This window comes from Anas acuta, chromosome 8 (assembly GCF_963932015.1).
Source record: "Anas acuta chromosome 8, bAnaAcu1.1, whole genome shotgun sequence".
NCBI classification, from domain to species: domain Eukaryota; kingdom Metazoa; phylum Chordata; class Aves; order Anseriformes; family Anatidae; genus Anas; species Anas acuta.
Genome location: NC_088986.1, coordinates 1949991 through 1972325, shown reverse-complemented (window position 1 = coordinate 1972325; position 22335 = coordinate 1949991). Strand labels below are relative to the sequence as shown.

The window sequence follows — 22335 nt, the reverse complement described above, 5'->3', positions numbered from 1 at the left end:
GTCATCTTGCAGCTCCCTTACAAGGCCCTGAGTTCTGGAGAGTTATTGTTGAAGATCCAGCAAGGAGGCAGAAAAATGTTACCCTTCTGTGGAAGGTGAGAATACTTCAGTTTTGGTCTTTCGCTTTGAAAGATGCATGACCCAAAAGCATTGGTAGAATTACAAAACTGATAAGCACGTGCTTCCCAGCCCTGAGAGGCAAACTGAGGTGGTCACTGCAGATGAGACTTGGTATGCAGCGTGCTTGCACGCTTTGGCTGCCAAGTTCTGCTAACCAAGTTCTCTGAGCAGGATGTGCCACTGAGTCCTAGACAGCTGCCTGTTCAAACACCTCAGCAATGGCATGTAAACTGGGCAAAGCTGTGTTAAAAGGTTAACGCAGGATAGAGGGGAAAAAGTACATCAGTGACTGGCCACTCCTGTTTGTCTGTGCAGCGATGTTAGGTGTGCAAACAGTCATCTGTTTTTTTCCGTCCTGGAAAATGCTAACATTAAATTGTGACCTGTTATAGGAGTCTGAAAGTTTTTTATTTCCTTGTATTCCCCTCCTTCAGTGGAAAGATAGCAAGTAAGGGTGCCAGCTTTTAGATAAAGTCTTTAAATGGACTACAGAGTCTTTGCTAAAATAGATGGTCTTTAAAATACCTTTCTTGGGTCATGTTTTCTTAAAAATCTTCAAAACCAACACCTTTTGCCCAAATAATGTTTCCTTTTGAAATCAAAGACTGGGAAATTAATTAATGCCGATGTTTGTTGCAGCCACTGATGAAGAATCACTCACTATGCAGTGTGAGCCGATACATTATAAAGCATCAGACGTCAGAAAACACCACGTGGTCAGAGTATGTCGATAAAGGCACTACCTGGTTATTTCCATGGACTGAACGCACACACACCATTACTGTTTTAGCCATGAATTCAATTGGAGTTTCTTCAAGGAATTTTAATTTAACTCTATCACAGCAATTGAGCACAGGTAAGAACACCAGTTAGTTACCATTTTGCGATGTGGAATATGTTAGGAATCCTTGTGATGCTTTTGGGCAAAGCTTTTTTTGTAATAAAAATCCCTTTGTTAAAAGAAAAAACATGATATGTTCATCTGTATTATGGGGATCAGATTCTGTATCTCACCAGCAGAGCTATTTGAAAAATGAAATTTCTATCACATGAAAATTGTAATGAACTTTAGATTGGGGAAAAAAGTTGTCCTTGACAGTTGTCCTTCACTGACAGAATCTAAAGTAATTGATCAAATAAAAATGAAATCATACTGTAAAACTGATCTTCCATCTTCTTTGTCCTGGGAACACCCAGCATTCCTGCTAGGGAATGTTTTGTTGTTTCCAAAATGAAATGTGGTCTAATTTCTCCGGCTGCTCACCTGACAGGGTGCCAGAGTGCATAGTTCTCAGAGGTTTGGCTTTGCTCCCTGGGCAGCCTTTTCATCGGTTCAGCTGCATTCTGCTTTATTAATAAAATAAAGGCTATCGGTTCTGACAATTTCAACTGTGTAACATTCATATGCAAATGTATAATGTGGGAAACGTTACTGCAGTCTATTCATAGAACTTTACTGCTGCAATGCAATTTTAGAAGCATTTTTATAGGTAAAATTCTTTCTGATACTCTGCATAAGGATGTTCTGGAAAGCCTGTACTTGGTAGCAGATGTAAGGGGAAGCATTTGTCTGCCTGGATTGTGATCTGGGTATGTTACTTAGAGAGATTTATTGGGATTTAGCTTACAGGCTCCCAGTGTGTGTTTTACCAGCTAAATGTTGACAGTCCATTTGTTGATAATTTCTTAGCTAAGGACTGATAATTAAGGAGGTGCATGTAAGAACCAGGCTATTTGTTTAATGTTTGTTAAGAAACTTGTTCTATTTAGTGTTCGGGATTAGTTGGTTTAAGCCAGTGAAGCGTGGTTTACAGAGAATTAAGTTTGTTTATGTGAACTAAGGATCAAGCTTTATTGTATAAAGATAAAAACAAACAGAAACACTAAACAAACAAAAAACTAAAGTAGTAAATAATAAAGCTCCAAAACTGTCATACATTTTACAGTATGCACCTCTCCTGCTAAGCCAGGTCTCATCTCACCTGTCAGAGTTCACGTAATTCACTCTTTTTTGTCCTTGTTTTGTCAGTGAATGCAGTGCAGTCACTCATCGCTTACCCAGTGAACAGCACCTGTGTGATTTTGACTTGGACGCTTTCACCTCACACATATGTGATAACATCTTTTGTTATTGAATGGAAAAACCTTAACAAAGAAGAGGAGATGAAATGGGTGCGAGTTCCTCCGAATACTAGCAAATATTATATTTATGGTGAGTGTGTACTTGAAAATGTAATGCGTTATGTTGTTACTGAATAGAAGAGTGTAGCATTTTTCTGAGCTCTCAAATTCCTTCCCCCACCTCCGTTTCTGATTTGTATTTTTTATGGTAAGGAACAGTAGAACAATTTTTAATTATCATTAGTGGACTGACTGTAAAGGACTGACTGTTGCATTCATAATCCAGGTTGACAAAGAATGAAGCTCAGGTGTGTGTTCATTTTTTGGCAATACGATAAAATTAGTTCTGGAATACTGACCATACCAGCTAATATTAACCAGTAAGTTAATATGTGTTAATTCCATCTGCATTTTTGGCTTTAATCTTAGAAAATTGTATAATAGTTGCATAAAGGTGTTAATTCCATGGGAAAAAATAATGCTAGATTATGCAGTAAAGATTATTAGTTTTAATCTTTTGATATTAAAGTGCGTATCTATAAAAGATGGCTTTTGTTATGTCCCCTCTGGGCTGGTCTGAACTCTGATATGTGACCAGAGCCTCTCTGGAGGTCATTGTTTAATAGCAGGATAATAGTTTTGCTTCAAAAGGCTGACTTCTTCTTTCCAGATCACTTTATTCTTATTGAGAAGTACCACTTCAGCCTGTACCCCGTGTTTGCTGGAGGAGTTGGCAAATCCAGAGCGACAGATCGATTTACCAAAGGTGACTTACAGCATCTTTCTCCATGTTGTTTATGAAATAGGAGCTTGATTGTAAAAGTTAAATTTAAATGGAAGAAGTCTGTAGCTTATCAGAAGAAACTCAGTAGTAGGGTAATTTTAATACATCTATAAAGTGCTCGAGATTTCAGTTGCTTTAATTTGAAAACCGTGTGAAGCTAATTGAGTGAGGGAGGCAACTGAATTCCCACCAACCTGGCTTAATAGCTGAGATCCTAGGTCTCTGTGATTCTTCAGTCTCCAATTATGGGCTATTCTCTTATGTGCTCTGATTTCATTTCCCAATAACAAGGGAGCACTGGGGACCTTCCCCAGAGATGGAGAAGTCACCTCAGTATTTAAAATAATTCCTTCCCTTTTGTCTGTTTGTTCTCAAGGTAAAAGTTCATTGATCTGCAATAAAACTTGATAAAGCCTTTTTTTTTGGGGAGGAGGGAGAGGGGGATGGGGGACGTAAGCTGTTGCTTCTACAGTTTATGTAAGTTTTTGTTATTTCCCATTTACAAACTTTTCAGACAAATTATTTTTCCTGCATTATCTGCATCCTTTTTAGTTCCAGATGGATATGAAAATCAGAATAATGCTAGCCTCTATATGGTTCTGCCAATAGTTGTTTCAACCTTGGTTTTGTTGCTTGGAGCATTGCTGATTTCACACCAAAGGTAAGTTCATTTTTATATAAAAGTCACGGAAGGCCTTTAGAAGGTGATGCAGCTTAGCTGTATGTCTGCAGAACTGGTGGCCAGTGTCTTTTTTTGGGGAAAGCCAGGAATTATTTTTATCATTTGTACTTTTGAGGTGTACTGAAAGGCAGTGGACTCCAGAATATAGCACCAAGAATTTAAATGTCTCGAGTGCACAGGCTTGTTACCTTGTAAAAGTCAGACCTTTCAGGGCTGGTGTCCTCATAGTAAGGTGATGATCAGTGCTGTTCTTTTTCACTGGGAAATAGCACTTCAACCTGTACCACACACTGCTTGCTTTTGCAGTGTTTTGTGGACAAGCTAATGAGTGTCAAGTGCTTTGAAGCACTGTGTGTCCCAGATTTAATTGTCATTGTAAATAAAGCCAATTTAAAAAAATATATATCCATCTGAGTTTTGTGGAATGTGGGTTGGGGTCTTACTCAGCAAAGACTGCCTGTACATTTTATGACTTACAAAACTGCCATATGGTATCTCACTTTGATATTTTGCTATTGAATTTTGACCATCTAGAATATGTGAAATGATTGTTTCATTGTCATAGCATTCTAGATAAATAAAATTGCACATATTCCTTTTCTGATATAGCAAAAATGCATTATGTATGAGAACAGTACCAACTCCAGAATTTACCTAATATTTCAGAATGAAGAAACTGTTTTGGGAAGATGTTCCAAACCCCAAGAATTGCTCCTGGGCACAAGGAGTTAATTTTCAGAAGGTATGCATTTCCCTGGTGATTCTTCTTCCCCCATGCTGTGGGTCAGGCTGCTCTTTGCTCACTACTGAACTCTGAGTATTGGGTAGACCAAAACCTACCTGAATTACTTGAATGAAGCTACCTGGAGCCTCTGAAGTTAGTAATGCAGCAGACCTTTCAGTTGTAGAAATGGGCTAGGACCAGAGACCAGCATCTCTCTTGAATGCGGGGTGTTTAAATTTCAGGGCTATTAGCAAATCAGTCATGGAATCAGAGTGTGCCCCATAGGCGTAATGCTCATTTATCTCAGTGAGTGCCACATTTGCATCAATGGCCATACTTTTTTGCTGGGGTAAACTTCCTCTCCATTCAGCACATGAATCGAGCTGTGATGTGATGAGCTGTGGCAGGTAAGAGCCGTTACATGGACTTAGCCAGCTTGCTAAGTTTCTCACAGTCTTACAGGTTGACAATGGGTAGTTGCTGAAACAATCTAAATCCAGGCCTGTTACTACTAAAAGAAAGAGCACCTCATGGCAGAAGATTTTTTTTTCAGGTATTTAATTTGCATTCCCAGTGAAGGTTTCTTTTCTCATCTTTTATTTTATTTCATTTAATTTAAACAGAATGGACATTCTTTGAAGTCTAATCATGGTCACTGCCTGCTGAACCATTGGGCCAGCTCCCAGGCTTCCTATACAGAATTGTTAGAAGGTTTTTCTATTTATATTCAGAAGACAGGAAACAGATACAATACAATGCTGATTTGCTTAAATATAATCAATCCTGGAAGTAGCTCTGTCAAAAATACCCTTGCAAAAATTAGGAGTAAGTGCCATGTTACAGATCAAAAGATGGTTTGTTACTTGCATAGGCAGAAACACTTTAGATTTGGTGTTTTTAGTGCCCTGCTGACTAAGGCTGTGACTAGCAACAGGCTCGATGCTTTCAAGCCCTGGCCTTCAAAAGGAGTTGAAAGAGCCCAGCCTTTCCCAGGATGCAGCCATGGAAGCAGAGATATCAGACAGGTTTGGGATTTATCCAGTTGAAAGCAGGATCTGTCTAGCAACTGGCTTCACGTTAAGGTGTTTTTGTTGTTGTTGATTTTATTTTTCTAATCAAATATTTGTTTATTCTAGTTGAGAGCTAGCTTGGGAGTTTACACTGACTGCAGGCACTTCGAGGTGATCGGATCTTGTATTTGCACAAGTACAGGGCTCTCCTGTTAAGGTCTTTGGAAATTATATAAGTATCTGGGTGCAGCAGCAACTCAGAGAATGCAGAACTGTGTGTTGTGCTTTGCTTGATTTTTCCTGGGAATTCCAGTATGCATGCTGTTTATATGGCTTCTTCATTCATTATCATTTAAACATTTAAATGTCAGTGCAGCTGCCTGAGTAATCTCTGACGTTACATCTGTGTTGGGGAAGATGCAGTCATGGTCTGAGGATGACCGGGTGTTCTTCAGCCTTGCAGCAGCAGTCACAGTGGCTGGTGGTAGCAGAGCCTGTGCCTCTTGGTTTGGTCTAGAAAGCAAAGTGTGCTGTCCTCGTGCAGTTTGTTAAATCCCAGGCCTGGCTGACGTGTCTGCTTCCATGGCTGCATCCTGGGAGGGGATGGGCTCTTTGAACAAAGCGCTGTGAGCTGCAGGAGTCTCAGTTGCACCAGCGCACCTGTATTTGTCTGTCTCATCTTTTCCTCTGTAGCGACAGAAGCTCGAGACAATCCCTATTATTCCAGATTGCAAAGGTGTATGGAATTTGCACGGTGGATTTGACACATTGGAAATGATTCTCCACACCAACTGCTAGAGCTGAAATAAGTGTATCGAAGTTGATGATGTTTTTAACTAGGAGGGGAATGTCATGCCCACGCTGACACCCTGGTGATACTGCTCCGTATTCATATGCCTTGTTCCATAATTAATTGGAAAGAAACGATGCATGCAAGTATGAAAGAAATTGAAGTTTGACATGATTTTTGACAGCTTGTTAGCAAAAAAAAAAAAAAAAGCATGCCTCTTTGGTATGTTGAACTAATCTTACTGGAAAGTATTGCTTAATGTTAATTGCTTAATGTTAATTGCACTGAAGGGATAGTGCCTGTCCCCAGATGAGCATGATCACCTCTCACTGGTTTCCTGATGTCCGAGGCTGAAACATATTCCTCAAAGCACTGTGTTTAGGGTCAAATTCTGTGTTTGTATGTATGCATGCAATTTCTACTAGCAAAAGCAGTGCCCAGGACTGGTGTGGTATTTTTCCCTCCCTGTAATAACCATTGATTACACGAACAGCCTGCATACCGCTACTGGAAAGTTCTGATGTCTTTCTGAAGGCATCTGCTGTGGAACACATTTTGTCTTGGTCTGTAGCCATACTAAATCCTGCAGGCAACATCTGAGCATTACTTTGTATGCTCGATGCAGCATGCTGATATATGGTGCTCCTGAACTGCATTTATAGAGCATTCCTTTATTGGGATTGTGTTGCTTACGGTAGTAAGAGATTAAAATTACAATTTAAAACATGCAAATCTTGCATCTAGACTCAGTCTTGTGAGCCTTTACAGAATGTCAGAACCATGAAAAGTTCTGTTACTTGCTTAGTAAGATAAACAAAGTTTTAGTGCCTACTGTTGTAGTTCACTAAAGCACAAGTACGCGTGCTTTCCAAGAAAATTCATGTAAAGCCTTCAAAGAACGATGCATATCTAAATTACCCTGCTAAGTCCACAGGGTTACTTGCAGCATGTGAAGCTAAAAGCCTGTACAGTCACAATCTGGTCTTGATGGAATTAGGCCAACAGCATATTTTGCTGTATCTGTGTTTAGCAACTAGAGTGCAAAATATTTTCGACTTGAACCTGTCTCAGGCGTGATAACTGGCGTACAGAGATAGTCTGCTGTGTGTGAGAGCTCCTGACAAGGCTGTGACAAACGCAAAGTAAAACCTAGACTGACCAGGAGGGCAAAACACAACATTGCTTGAAATTCCTTCTTTGTTCGGATCCTGTTCCATCTGGTCAGCAGAGTTTGGGAACTGGTGACCTGGGACTGTGATTTTCATCCTGATTTTTACAGAACTGCTCTGCCTGTTGTTGAACACGGTTTGTGCCCAGGTTATACCATATCTGTGTATACTGTGGAAATCCATCCCTGCTCACCCAGCTTACTCTGTAATTCTTGATGTGCTCTGGTTTTGTTTTCTCAGGATGTTGGATTGTACATTGTATTTGATCTGACATCTGAGCTGGCAGATGGAGGCTTTTGCCAAACAGCCTACCTGTCTTGCAACACGACGTATTTAATCTCTGCAGGCAATGCTATTGACGTGCTTTCTGTGGTGCCTGTATGCATTTATGAGAACAGCTACTGGAGGTGGGGGTGAAGAGGGAAGCAGGTTTTAGAAGGAAATAAACTGTCCCTGCTCAGGACAGACCAGCTGCTGGTGGCAGGAGAGCTGTGTGGTGGTCAGGTTGTTCCAAAATTGCTGGCTGGCCTCTGTCTCCTGTTGGAAAATGCCACTGGGGCAGTGTCCTCTGCCCAGACCACTTGTCTGCTGGACACAGCAGCGCCTGTGTGAGTCCCCGGCAAGCTGGTGAGGAAGCAGGGAGCTGCCAGTGGGCAACGTAAGGTAGGGTTAGTACAGCTTGATTCACACAGCATTGTAGCACCCCACAGCTCCTTTCAATAGCTGGCCAGTTTTCTATGTGCTTCCTGACACGATCCGAAGCCTGGGAGATGCCAATTTGGGAAGGTGATGGGCTCGTGTGGGCAAGGACCAGAGCTGGTGGAAACCTGCTCACAGGCTTTGCCACACGAGGGCATTGTCACTGCTGGGAGCTAGGCTGGAGTAGCAGCCCGAGCCGTGGAAGTTAGTACTCTCTTCTATAATTGTATAGCAGCCTAAGTATTTTGACACGTTCCTGGTTGTTTTGGCAGCTTTCCTGCTGTAAAATATGGTTTGCTAATATACACAAAATCTGTTTTTATCTATTTGTTTTGTCTTGAATTCCTTAGGAAATACATGGTTTTTCAAGTGACTTTTCCTTTGTAGCTAGGAGTTCTGTTCTGTTCAGTTCACGCTGTTGTATATTTTACATGTATATACATTAGGTAGTAGCAAAGCACACATTTCTCCAAAATAAATGTGTTTCTCTTCGTGCAGTTCAGATGCAGAGCTGTTACTTAGATGGGAATGCTCTAAAAACGCTACAGAAAGACTGAATTTGACCCCAAATAATATAATCCTAGCAGAAAAAGTTACTTTAGTTGGCATGTGTATGACTTAAGATCATTTGTTTATACAGCCTCAATAAAAAGCCAAAAAAATCTAAGGGTATAAGATCTTTGTCTTGCAAAGCACTCACGTGTGTTTTTAACAGTATGTGCATGTTTATTAATGTCAAAACATTTGGGACCACTCGGCTGCTTGTATTTCAGCTTAAACCTCATGCTGTCTTGGCTGGAGGACTGGGTGCTTCACAGCACGCTTGCTTTGCAGCACTTGCCACACGAAGAGGTTCTGGCTTTGTCTTTCCCCTCAGTCTTCACCGAGACACAAACATAAAGAAAAGAGGAAATGTGTTTTAGGGGATTTTCAATATGTTCTTACTAAAACTATGGAGGTTTTGTCTGTGGTTCTTAAGATCAGTAACTTCGTACTGAACTAAAGCTATTAAATAACAGATGAACATTAAAATATATCTTTTCTTCTAGCCTGAAACTTTTGAGCACCTTTTTATCAAGCACCCTGAAGCAATGTCATTTGAGCCTCTTCTTCTGGAACCAGAAATAGTGCTGGAAGACATCAGTGTTACCAAAGTGTTGAAACAAGAGGATACACAAGATTTTTTAGTCATTAATTCCATGTTTACAAAAATTCAAGACTCTGAGCACGACTCTGCTTGTTCTAGCAGCCATTTCACTAGCAGCAGCTTCTCTGAGAGCTTTCACAATGACCAAATCGCTGGAGAAATTATGAGGCAGTCTGACATAAGATACGCTACTATTATCAGCAACTCCAGATCCGGTGGCCTTTATGAAGAGAAGAAGAATCTCAGAAGTTGCTTTGAGAGGTGCTTCTTAGCCGAAGATTCCTCAGTTGCAGGTGCTTTCTCAAGTAGATCTTGGGAGGTGGGAAACCAGGCTTTCCTCCTGCTGCCTGATCAGCCTGGCAGTCGGCCCAGCAAGACTCTTTCCCTTTCCCTGATTTCTTCAGAGGGGTTTTCAGAGCCTTCAGATCAGGATGACACCTTCCCAGATGGAGGCAGTCCTGAGCGAAGCCTCTATTACCTGGGGATAGCATCACTTGAAAAAAGAGAGAGTGACATTTTTTTAACGGAGAGTTCCGGAGTGATGTGTCAGATCCACACAGCTGATCTGCTCAGAGACGTGGGGTTCCTTCGGAACACGCCTCCTAGCTTAAACACATTTATCCAAAGTAGCTTTAACTACAAAGCCATTGTGCCCTACATGCCTCAGTTCCAGATGCCTGCCGCCAAGGTGCAAGACACCACAGAGAACAGCTCTTAAGTCCTCACACCATAACTCGGTACTCGTCGTGGCTTTTTAGGTGTTGATATGTTCTCCCGTTTTTCCCTCTCCTGACTTATTTCAGGAGCTCTCCTGGTTGGAAGTTGTGTGACTAATCCTGCATTTGAGTCCCAGGATTTCAGCAGGAAGAAAATTCTGTTTCTTGACCTAAGTTTCACACGAGGGGCCTTCCTTTATATATTTGATATATAAATATAAGTAATTAGCCACTGGTGCCAAATAGTTTCCTCCTGTTAGGTGCACATCCGAGCACCCCGGTGCAGAGCTGCCCTTGCAGTTGGGCTTTGTGCCACGGGATTTCAGGTAGGGACTGGCTGCGACCCAAACACAGTTCTCAGCCCCCAGGCTCTGTGCTGTGGGCAGCTTTGGCAGCCCTCGGGAGCTGTACCTGGTGCTGCTTCCATGGCTCCTGTGCGGGCAGAGCACAGCAGCCCCGGCCGGGTGGCCTCAGCGTGTGGCAGGAGCCTTCCTCCAGCTGGGAGAGGCAGAGGAGGTGCGTGTGGAGATTCCCAAACACTGTTCAGTGGCTGGGAATTGCCATTGTTCGTGCCCCGAATAAACACAGCTCTGATTCATCAAAAAAAATAATAAATTTAACATGTTGGCCAACAGCACTGAAAGAGCTTGCTCTTGCTCTAGGTTTTTTTGGGGAGTCCAAGGACGAGACAAAGGAGTGGCCTAAAGCATAGCATTAAAGGGCATATTGAAACGGAAGGTGCCCACATTTTGTCTGGGGGGAGAAACTCGGATGTGTACAAACTCGGGTACTGTACAGATACCAGTGGCTTTGTTTGTTTTTCTCCAAAATCCCGATGTTTTGATTGCTTTGCTGGCACCTGCATTTAATTGAGCCTGTGAGTATGCAGATGGTCCACAAGAAAAAGCAGTGGGAATCCTGCCCTTCAGTGGCTGAAAGGGAGGCCGTGACCAGCGGAGGCAAACTTGGGGCTGGTTTTACCTTGTCTCTTTTTCAGTAAGATGAAAATGTTCAGCAGCAGCATCAAAGAGCTGTAAGAAGAGCTGTGAGGGCAGAGGCTGAGGGCTGAGCGGTGCCTCAGCACATCAAAGATACCCTGAAGGAGCGACTGTTCAGTAAGGAAGGGCTTTTGGTGCTGCAAGAAGAGGAGCAGAGTCAAAATTCTTGGGGCTGCACAACCACAGGGTGTTACCTGGCTAACCCGTGTGCTTGGAAGTAAGGCACCCATGTTTTTGCTGACCATGAGGTTCTAGTACAAATGATATTGTGGTAAAACTAGCATCTCTTCCAAACTTATTTTGTAAGAACCACAGTAAAAAAAGATAGTAATTTGATCCAAGAATCCTGTATTGTTGATCTGCAGGGAGCTAGCCTGGCTCCATGGACATGAAGTCAGTTCAGGAGCCGTGCTCCACTCAGCTTTGGCTAGGAGGAAAATCAGATCTTGCATCCCAGCTGTGTTTGTAGGTAAACAAAACCACACACTTGGAAGCCAAATATATTTTTTCTATCTCATAGCTAATAAATATTTTTGTATACGTACTTTTTCAAAGAGCTATTTTGAAAAGCTAAGAAAGATGAAAACACTGTGTATTCCAGAGCTAAATTGCTGTAAAACTTAATTGGGGAATTAAAAACAAAAGGGCAAAATTCAGCAACAGTAGTAAATAGTAGAAGTGTGGAGATCTTTTAATGTATTAGTGATAAGAAATCCAATGGGGCAGAAGGGACCAAAGCAAGTTATATAGTTGCACTTTAAATTTAAGATAAGGTTTAAAAACAACAACAAAAAACCCACAACTTGTTCTCAAACAAGCTGCTAGCCTGGTTCTCGCTGGGTGTCTGTTTCTGAATGCTGATATGACACAGGCCTGATGTGATTGTTCAGAAAAAGGGGGTGTGTGGGGAGATAGCTGACCAAAACTTGTCACTCGGAAGAGCACCTGGAGCTGCAGGGATGAGCCCAGAGTCTTGAAAGGGCTCCTGTGGGGCTGGGCAGCCTTGTCGCAGGTCCCGTACCTGCTGCTGCTCTGCTGGAGTGAGCCGTGCTTCTGCAGCCAGCAGCAGGAGAACGCTAAACCAGAGCTCCTCTGAAGAAAAACCGACTTCGACTGCTGTGTGGATGTGATACAGCACAGCCTGCGGGGCCCAGGAGCTGCCCACCAAACCCGACATCCCCCGGGCACACGAAGCAGCAGCCAGGCACCTCCACAGGGACCCCTCATGCGCTCCTTCAGAATCGGGGGTGGGAAACCTCCACTCTCGTCCATCAACCTCCTGCAGCTCCATAAACTGGGATAATAAACGCATGGTTCATCACAGAGCGTGGGTTCCTTCAGGTATTGTGTCCTGCAAAGTTGTCTGGTTGCATCTGAAGATCTTTCTTGAGAAATGAAAAACCGACACTGATTTTATCACTGAGTGCTCATGGTGAGTCCTCATCCAGTAACTGCTGGGACGGGAGCACCCGTAGGCATGGGAGTGATCCAAAGAGCGAGTCCAGGAGGGTTTTCCTGGGCTGCAGTACATGGGAAAAGGCAGGATTTAAATCCTGTCCCCTCCATGCAGGGCTCTGATGTGGCTCAGAGCTATCAAACAGGATTTTGATCCCGCTCTTCACCTTTCTTCACTTCTGTATGAGGCCCAAGCCTGCGTGCCCTGCATCCCCCAGCTCTGCCCGTGGGCAGCTACAGCTACAGCTGCCTTTTCTCAGCGTGATTTTTTCCCCTCAGTTTTAGGTCAATTTACTCATTACCAAAGCTGAGTGCCTTCTGTGCCACATCAGGTAACGTTTTATTCCGTGTTTACAGCAGTCTGCTTTTTCCACAGGGCAGCCATGCCCTTGCTTTATGCGGGAGCAAATCTCGTTTGCTTATTCCTGGGGGTGACAGAGATGGGCAGGTGTCAGAGCACGGCTATTTCCTAATTTCAGAGGGCTGTTCCCATGGCAGACAGCCCTCCGGCTTTCCCTCAGTGGCTTTGTGCCAGGCCCCTGGTCTGTGAACCGGGGCTGGATCTTGGCTGTTGCCTCCCTGCAGCACAGTGAGGGAAGGGAGATGCCACAGAAATGCATTTTGGACATCCCAGGGGCACGGCACCACCACGCACCCAGGCCTTGGCTGCACATTTCTGCTCTAGTAGTGAACTCGTTAATGCTTTCCTACAAACACACCTATGCCTCGGCTACAAATAACTCCGTGTTATCCCCCTCTTCTACCAGTGCAAGTAAATCGGTCATTTTGCAGACATTTTTCTTTTACATTTTTTGCCATGGTTCTGTGGCAAGGAAAGGCCTTTTCGGTTTAAACAGGAAAAGCAATTAGGAGGATCCATGTGCAGCTTCAGAAGTACACATTAAGCCCTAATATTAACCTCCTGCAAATTAATTTTGAAGAGCATTCAAGAGTCTAGCTCATTTATCTAAGAAAATTAATGTTTTGCTATTTCTTTCACAGGTCATTTGCAGCCAAAGTTAACTGCCCGTTTTTTTTTTTTTTAGCGCGATTGATGTGTGAAGCAGCAAGAAATTGTTTTCCCCATTTTGTACATTTGTTAGTCTGTCTTTGAGTCATTGACCTGTCTAATCAGCCTTGGATTTGAAAGTCTGCAGTGAAATGGGTTCTGCGTTTTGCTTTTCCTCTTGCATAAACTGGGAACTGATTTCTTTTCCAAATGTGGCGTTCACTTCTGGAACATTTGCAGTAATCATTTCCCACTGGTGAGAATATAACTTGAAACACCACCTTCCAACAGCGTCAGAAGAATTTTGTAATTATTTTTGTGAATAAAATGTTTGTTGTAGATGTTAACGTTGAGTTTGTCTGTCTGAGTTTCCAGAGCTTTTGTGTGTGAGGGGCGGTAATGCCCCTGCCGGTGGTTTCCCATGGGTGAGCCTGGTCTCCGAGCTGTTATTTAAAAGGGGAAAATCTTCAGAGTTTCTTTTTTTGCAGTTTGCCATGACCAGACCTTGGAGATGACAGAGCTGCTGTATGGTACGGGATGATTTTGTCAGGAGGCTCCCAGATGGAGGTGCCACCAGCCTGCAGCTGGTCCCGGGCAGGGACAAGGCTCACGCCTGGCTGGGGGTGGCTTCATCCTGAACACGAATCTTTGGTGAGGGAGCTGGAATATCCCTGTGCTCTCTGCTGCTCCCATCCTCAGTCATTTGTCACCTGGAGTTGGGTGAAAGGACCAAATCCCTCCCTCTGCATCAGCTGCTGCGGGCCTCTGCCAGCGCGGGGCTCTGCCCAGGGGCCCTGCTCTGACCTGGGCGGATGGATGGGGCTGGGGAAATGGGGCAGGAGGAGACAGTACAGAGCCTTTTATGCGTTTATCTGTACATAGAAAGCAGGGAGGTGCTGGGGGAGGACCGGAGCACCCGGCCAGGCCCCAGCTGCCCGCAGCACCCCAGCAGCGCTCCGCTAGGCCTCAGTGCGGGGAGGCCATGGTGGAGGGCCCGAGAGGCTGAGAGCGAACAAAACACCCCTGCCCTGGAGGAACCTGTCATCTAAGAGCATTATCTGGTGGTGAATCACGGCTGCTGGTTATAAAAGCGTTCCCTTAATGATTCTGAGCAGTTCTCTCAGGAGGAAAGGGGAGCCTGGGCCTGGGAGCAGCGCAGGCCGGCACAGAGCAGGGGTGCTGCGAGAGCCCTCCCGGCCCCTCGCAGTCACAGGAGGCATTCCCTGGGCTCCCCAAAGCTTCAGAGAAACCTTCCTGCGGGTCTGAGTTTTAAAAATACAGAGCTGAACAGTATGTGCTGCAAATAGTTACCCAGACTGGGCTTTTGCTGAGGATATTCCACTTCCTGATTCCTGCTGCAGAACACCTAATGGAAATGCAGATTTCTACTGCGTGTCCCATTCCTCCGTCCTTCCTTCTGCTGGGAAAGCGACAGGAGGTAATTTTGTCTAGGCTGGAATGAGATCTGAAGGCCCTGATGTGATAAAGCACCGAGTTCCCTGCTTGACCTGGTGCCCACTTGGTTTTGGCAGGTGTCATTCTGTTCAGTAATTATCCTAAATTAAAAAAAAAAAAGGGAATTGTCTGTGTGAGACTCTAATTAATTACGACCCATCAGGAGCTTCTTATGCAAGAGCTGTCATCAGCAAAGCAGGGAGAGGCACTGAGAAACTCTCACTAGGAAATCTGAAAATCAGCCTCGATGGCTTATGGAAGAATGCGGTGCCCCGCTGCTGGGGAATGAATGGAAAAGCAAACAGTGGAGGGAGGCAGAGGAAGGGAGATCCTGGGGGGCTTTTAATGCTGATGAGAAGCCCGGCCAGCGAGGTCTCTGGGCTGTGCTGAGGCTGCCGGTGGTCAAGGTCCCAGCAGCGCACACCCCTGCTTGTACTGCAGCCATAAACAGAGTGCCCCGTCTGGTCTTTCACCACCTGCAATGCACGCTGCTTCTTTGCACAGTCACGGACGGGTCATTTCCGAATGCAAACTGAGCTCATTTCACTTGAAAAACGTTTTTTAAAACATCCATTGATGTCTTCAGACCCGAGCAGAGCACTAAGGGCAGGTACCAAACACCAAACTTTCTGGTGCTGCTTTTACACAGCTGCCTCTCAGCAGGGAAACTCATTTCAATATTGAAACCAGCGGCTTGTCAGCGACGTCGCTTCGTGAAGAAGAATGGATGTGATGGGGGAGCCAAGGAACAGGCTCGCTGTTAGTTCTCCCAAATCAGAGCTGGCAAGGCAGTGCTGGGAGCCGCACGCATAGGTGGGCAGGAGACACGGCACGGGCTGGGGCTTGTGGTGGAAAGACACACGCCGTGACTTACTTCAAGCTTCAAATGATGATTGAAGATCTGGGCCAGAAGAGCCTGGCAATGAAATAATTATTTAGTTTTCAGCCCAGCTAATGTCAGGAGCGAGGTGCAGAGACCTGAGGCTGTTTTGCCAGAACAGCTTGCCACCCCTCTGCCCCCAGCCACGCGGTGATGAAAACCCCTTTCCTAAAGCAAAAGGTCCCAGGTACAGATTTATGGCTGCAGAGAGATCGTTTCCTACGGCTGTATCTGAGGGATGTGTGCTGAGTTTGGTTTTGTTTTCACTTCACAGGATTTTGGAATGCACCCTGAACATGTATGCCACATTTTATTTGCTGCTCGTCTCATAAACATGGGTCCCTTTTGCACTTTTTTTCTGATCAGTTAGATCTGAAAAGAGATGGTGAATTAGGAGCCCTGTCCTTATCGCTCCGCGATGACTAACATCCAATTTCCTGTCTGGGGTTTCAATAGATTGCTCTCTAAACCGCATGGAGCTCTCTAGCTGCAGCAGCCACTCCTACGTTGTTGCATTAGCAAGGGTAAAACTGCACGAGCGTTTGCAGAGATCTAAATTCAGCACATCTGAAGCTCTATTTCAAGGTGAGCGCTGCTCTGTGGCCCCCTCGCAGTGCTGTCCAGAGCCATTAAGCGGTGACGGGGCCCAGAAACACAGCCAGGCTGGGGTCAGGGGCTGAGGCAAATGCGAAGAGCCCACTGCTAGTGAGAAACGAGCTCTTTAAAGCTTGCCTAGCTGTAACAAGCAAAGGGAGGAGAAATTCTGCTTCGGCGATGATGCTGACAGCATTGGGAAGAGCAGATTCCTGCCCCACACTTTCCCAGCTGCCCACGCACCCCACGCATCCATCGCTGAAGCCTCCACCCTGCTGGTGCCATCCCCGTCAGACACCAGCCAGCTGCCCGCGTGCTCGGCGCTCCTCTCGGCGACTGCTGAATCCAAGGGAAAGCGCAGGGGGCTTCAGAGAGCAAACACTGCTGCTGCCGTCACGTGCGGGAGCAAAACAAACCCTCAGCGCTGAGCGTAACACGCGCCACCCAGCTCACGGCCTCGGCTGGCACGGCAGCCCCTACCCGCTGCTGAGCTGCCAGGGGTAGGGTTTGTGCTCCTTGCTCTGAGAGCTGATGTTTATTTGGTCTTGTTTTCATCCACCTCGTTTGTGTTGGATCAGTTATCATCAGGCTAAATCAGAGAAGGTTTTGGTTTTCTTTTTTAATTTGCTCTGTTTTTTTGTAGTGCAGTGCAGGAAGGATGGAGGGACTTTTCTTGCTTCAGTGGGGGATCTTTTGTCACAAAAAAAAAAAAAAAATCACAGGATTGGGGTCTAAAGTCTAAATGGGTAGTGCATGGGTTTATTTTTAGAGAGCTGACATTAGTTAGCTGTCTAGTAAATTATTTTGCAAAACTGTTGCTGTGAGTGCAGCTGTACCCTGGCTGAATTAGGCAGACTTTTTGGAGGTGCTTTTCTAAATCTTAGCAGTAAAAAAATTGAGATGCAGACAAGAAAGCCAGATAAGACCTTATCTTCGTAACCCTCCTGACAGGCAGGAAAATCACTTTGCTGGGCGTTTATCAGATTGAAGCTGCAGGTCGTGTGTCTGCCTGCCCCAGCACGGGGTCCCAGGCAGAGCAGGTGCAGGGCAGGTAACAGCAAACAGCTGCGACTGGCTCGGGCCCTGTTTATGGCATTTAAAGACCCAGAAGAGGAAAAAAACAATTCTGGCTCCAGTCACTGAAAGGCACAATTCCTAGGGAGAGCAGCAATATGTCAGCAGCCAAGAGAGTGACTGGAGAAAGGGCTCAGCAGCACGGGAGCGGTGGCAGCCAGCACAAAGGGCCGCGTGCATCCTGCTGCTGGATTTATCTCTTTCAGCAAAAACACTGCAAAATTTGCTGCAAATCGAATTGTGGCCCTTAACGGGCAACTTGGAGCCACCCGTTCTTCAGGGCTGATGAAAACACAATGAGAGCTGGAGGTGTGACATGGTGGGGACCTCTCCTCTGGACACCTCATGGACTTGTGTGATGAAAGGCATCTCCGGCCCGGTCACAGACATCACTCTAGGCTCACGCTTGCAGAGCAAGACCTGGAAAAGGAAGCCAAAGCCTTCAGAAGAGGTGTTGGTTTCAGTACCCGTGGCAATGTGAGAGATGGGCTGATATTGCTGCACGTGCCTCGTGCAGCTGATAGAGCGATGGTGATGTGGCTGCTGTCATCGGGAGCAAAGAAAGAGCTCTGCAAGGTGAAGGAAGGTGTAAATCCCTTCCTGGCAATAAGTCCACGCAATAAATGATCCAAGACCACAAATTCCATTGCAGGGCGGTGAGACAACCTGGCAGGGTGCTGAGGGCACTCTCAGGTCTTTACGGCCCCTGCCTGAGCCTTCCCTGCAGCCCCATCGCCTTGCTGGTCCCAGCATGAGGACGGCTGACCTCAGGATGGAGGCTTGGGAATGTGCCTGGAGGAATGGCAAGGGCGATAGGGGCCTCAGTAGAACAGATCAGGCCTAAATCTGATAAAATGTGATAGCCAATTTATTTATTTATTTACTTGAGATCCCTCCAAGTGCTTTCTCCTAGGCAGCCGTAAGGAAACGGCACGCAGAACAGATGATCTGGATGAATACATACCCAGTTTGGGTGGGTGATTTTGCAAATACCGTGCCAGAAAAAATACTGCGTGAACAGAATCGTAAAATAACCGAGGCTGGAGGGGCCCCTGGGAGCTCCCTGCTCGCAGCAGGGCAGTGAGAGCAGGCTCCTCAAAACCAGGGTTTTGAGAGCTGGGCCAGGGTACGGTGCAGCTGGCAAAACCGTGCTGTGCTGTGGAAAATGGGTTGTGCAAGGAGTGTCCTTTGGGACTGCATCAGTTGGAGTGGGGAAAGCACGGCACACTGAACGACTGGGGTGGACTTTTATCAAAATTTGTGGTTGTAACAGGTATCCGCTAAGGATAAATGATCTTAGCCTGTGTTTTATAGTAGGGTTGGCCCTCTGATATCAGTTTCAAAGTAAATCCGTTCTCCTCTTCCATGTAAAATATGGTTTACTCACATTAAGTGGCTGGAAGACAGACACTTTGCAAAACCAACCATTTTCCAATGGAAGAAGGATGCGAGCTTTAACATCAGGGCTTCGTTTCTTGTACTGCTTGTGATCAGATCAGTTTATTAGAGGGATCTTTAGCTGGTTCCTCTGTAAAATACAGGGGCCTTCCAGCCTTGTCTCTTATGCAAGACGAGCTGAAAAACACTGTCGGTGGCTATTTTTTTTTCACAGAATTCCTCCACATCTACCCAACAGAGCAGCCCTCCCTCCGCCAGTTTTACAAACTGGGCTGGGTTTGGGCTGTCAGCCAGGGAGCCCTCGCCAGGAGGATTAATGTCCAGCAGCAGGTTCCCGCTGCCGGCTGTCACCCCGACCATCGCCCAGCACTTTTCACTTTGACCCTCTCGGGGATTTAGGTTTTCTGTAGGGCTGGGCTGAATGAATCAGCTCTCGGTGCCTGCCAGCCCTGCCAGCAAACACTGGGAGGATGAGGGGGAGGAAGAGGAGCGAAGTGCTCGAAGTGCTCGTACGCAGCAGTGTAAACAAGGAAGGCTGCGGAAAAGCTGCAGAACGCTGGATAAATGGCATCCTTGCTATTTCCTTGCTAAATACTCTGCCTGAAGGGAACAGTCTCGTCCTGTCCTCCCTGGTGAAATCAATGCCGATCCTTCGGGGGCAGTGGTGCCTTTTGGTCCTATCACGAAAGCAGCTGCTGAACCTTGATGTGAATGAATGGGAACATCCAGCATTTCTGGGGCATAAAGGCAACAAGGCATAAAATCATCCACCTTCCTGCTGGTGTCTTTTTCTGCTTCGTTATGTGTGATTTACACAGCATCCAGCTCTCCCCAGCTAATGTCTACGATGCCCCAAGGCTACGAATTCCCCCGGTGCCCAACCTCCCTTGTAGAGCCTGGTCTATAGAGGCTGTAATATTACATTGGCAGTGAGAACCAAATTTTACAGTCAGATTTCCTTCAGAAGGAGAGGTCACCAGTGGAATTACCCTCGCTGGCCTTAGATAAGGACAAAACCTTTCGTGCCACACCTGGCCCATGTCCCTACCTGGCATCCTGAGTGCTGGGAGCTACACATGCAGCAATGCTGCCTGATAAACGAGGGCTTCTCGTGGCTGCACCCTGACCTCAGCTTTGCTTTAGGGCTGCAGAGAAACCAGGCTCTGTTTAGAAGCTGCACTGCATGTTAGAAGACTTCTAAATTAATAAAATGAGCTTCAGAGGTTTAGTAAGCTGCTGCTGTTTTTCATAAGAAAACCTAGGTGATCTGTTCCTACAGCAGGTGGTGTGCCGGGTGGTGGGGCTGCCTGAATTTAGACCTGCCTGCCCTGGGAATCGGGAATCAGGCTCAGCCTGTCTTCTCTCAGCTCTTGGAAGCAAAAGCAGCAACTCTGCTGGTATTAAATGTGGAGGGTAGGTTTCACTGCCTCATCTCAGGATCACAGCAGCCATCGCAGCCCGTCCTATTCCCCTGTGTTTGGTATGTGAGAGCTTCCTCAGCTATGTCAGCTGCAGTGGAAGGGCAGAGGTGGGAGCACAAACACTCATTAATTGTGCCCAACGAATTAATTCACTGGTCTCTTATTGAGTTCAGTGCATTTGTTTCCTCCCCCTATTTCCATGCTGCCCTGTAAATCTCCCACCTGTCTGCAGCCTCCCATCACTTCTCACCTTATTTCCCCTGCTGGTACCAAGGCCTTTAGGGGAGAGAGGAGATGACAAGGCCATGGTGGTTGCAGCAAAGGGTGAGGCACTGGGCGCCTTCTCCACGTGGTGCTGGCAGTAGCAAGACATCTCCTGGTCATCTTTTTGGCGAGAAAAGGAACTCTGGAGGGATCACAGAAAGTCTTGCAAAGGAAAAGGATGGGAAGCACCTCCCCAGTGGCAGTTCTGGGATGGTGGAGGGCACAGGAGCCACGGGAACTGAGAAACCTTTCTGCCAGCGGTGTCCTTTGTGGTGCGACGCCAGCTAACCAAGCAGCACGGCACGGCTGGGGGAGGGAAGTAATTTCACCTTAGAGACAGGAAAATTTTCCTTTTTCTTTTTGGCAGTGAAGTAAGGGCTGTGTTCCCCTTATTTTTAGCATTGCTAATACCAGCCGTCCTCATTCAAAAACACATTTGCTTTTACTCCCTCTCTATTTTAATAGGAAACATATCTTCTTTTTACTGTTTTGACAATACCTCGCTGAAGCCATTTATTCTATTCTATACAAGCTCTCCCACCACATTTATCGCCAAGGTATCTGAGTGCATTAAGCAAAATGACTAGCATCTGCCAGCTTATTTTTTATCTCTCTTAGTCTCTTCAGAGGAAAAAAAAAAAATATGGATGCAACAGCGTGGCCTATTTTGGTAGGTGGGATTTTTCCCATCCTCTTTTGCATATACATTGCCCTATTTTTTTGTTGTTGTAGAGAAAGCAAAGCTCAATAGATGTGGCCTTATGGAGCAGTAATGGTGACATTTAATGGCACTTACACCTTGTTTCATTGCATATCCTGGGATTTGGTCCTGTGACAGCTCTACCTGCTGACCACAGAGCCGTAGCATCCCTCCTCCGGCTGCCAGCCACCAGTGGTGCCCTTCATCCTGCTGGGTCACCTTCTGGCTGTGGTGGGCTCGGAGCACGGAGTGATAGCAAGGTGAGAGCACTGCACTTGGTTTTATGGGCAATTAGAGCTTAGGGTGGTTATTGGTGGTGCTGAGGTGGCGTTTGGCAGTGTCCTGTATGCTCGCTGGTGTGTCTGAAGTGCTGCGAGCTCCCTGTCCACTCACTTCAAGGCTGCACCGTGAGAGGTGATGAAGACATGCCTAATATTGGTCAGGTCATGAAACACCAGAATGGAGCAGAAATCAAGTCATCACCTGCAGACGATGAAAAACATTACTCAGACCCTGGTAAGTGAGAGCTCAGTGTCAACAGCACATCCAAAAATGCTCACGTTGCTGCCTGAGCCGACCGTTTGCGCGTGGCCTCCACATGGCACCTGGGGTTTGTCAGCAGACAGCAGGCCACTGACCGGCAGGGTGAGAGGAACACGGTGGAGGAACAAGGCCCATTACTGGGACATAGATGTCCCCCTCCAGACAGCATTCGAAGCCTCTGAGTAATTTCCCTGCCAATTCCTGTGTGGAAGGCAGTGGGATCCCAGGGCCTAAAGCTTTACCGTGAAGCGACTTGAGGGAGAATGAGAACAGATGCCTCCCTCCTACCTCCTGAGGAAGAAATCAGTTCATCGCTGCCATTAAAACTGTTTCGTCTGTATGCCTTGGCCTAAATTTGTGCTGGGCTCTGAGCGTTACCTCAGGGAGAGGTGCTCGTAGGAGGCCCCTGGGCAGCTTCCCCGTGGGCTCGTACAGGAACGGGGGGGCCTGGCTGTGAACACCACCTGGATAACCTGGTGTGCCCCCAGGAGGGATGAAGATTCAGGATTTGCCTGCCACTGTGTGTGTCTGAAGGTTTGAGACACATCTGCAGAGCATGGCCAGAGCACTGATCATGTAGTA

The 22335-nt window shown here is 46.1% G+C and overlaps 1 protein-coding gene across 10 annotated transcripts in view; it reads left to right on the top strand.

Moving 5' to 3' along the window:
- Positions 1-12194, top strand: part of LEPR (leptin receptor) — a 35469-nt gene extending 23275 nt beyond the window's left edge. For all 10 annotated transcript variants that reach the window (XM_068690125.1, XM_068690124.1, XM_068690123.1 and 7 more), the window contains 7 exons: positions 13-95; positions 760-976; positions 2150-2332; positions 2912-3007; positions 3578-3686; positions 4374-4449; positions 9149-12194. In XM_068690125.1, coding sequence (XP_068546226.1) covers positions 13-95; positions 760-976; positions 2150-2332; positions 2912-3007; positions 3578-3686; positions 4374-4449; positions 9149-9964 — 1580 coding nt within the window. In that variant the 3' untranslated portion in view covers positions 9965-12194. The remainder of the gene's footprint in view (positions 1-12; positions 96-759; positions 977-2149; positions 2333-2911; positions 3008-3577; positions 3687-4373; positions 4450-9148) is intronic.
- Positions 12195-22335: the final 10141 nt, after the last annotated feature.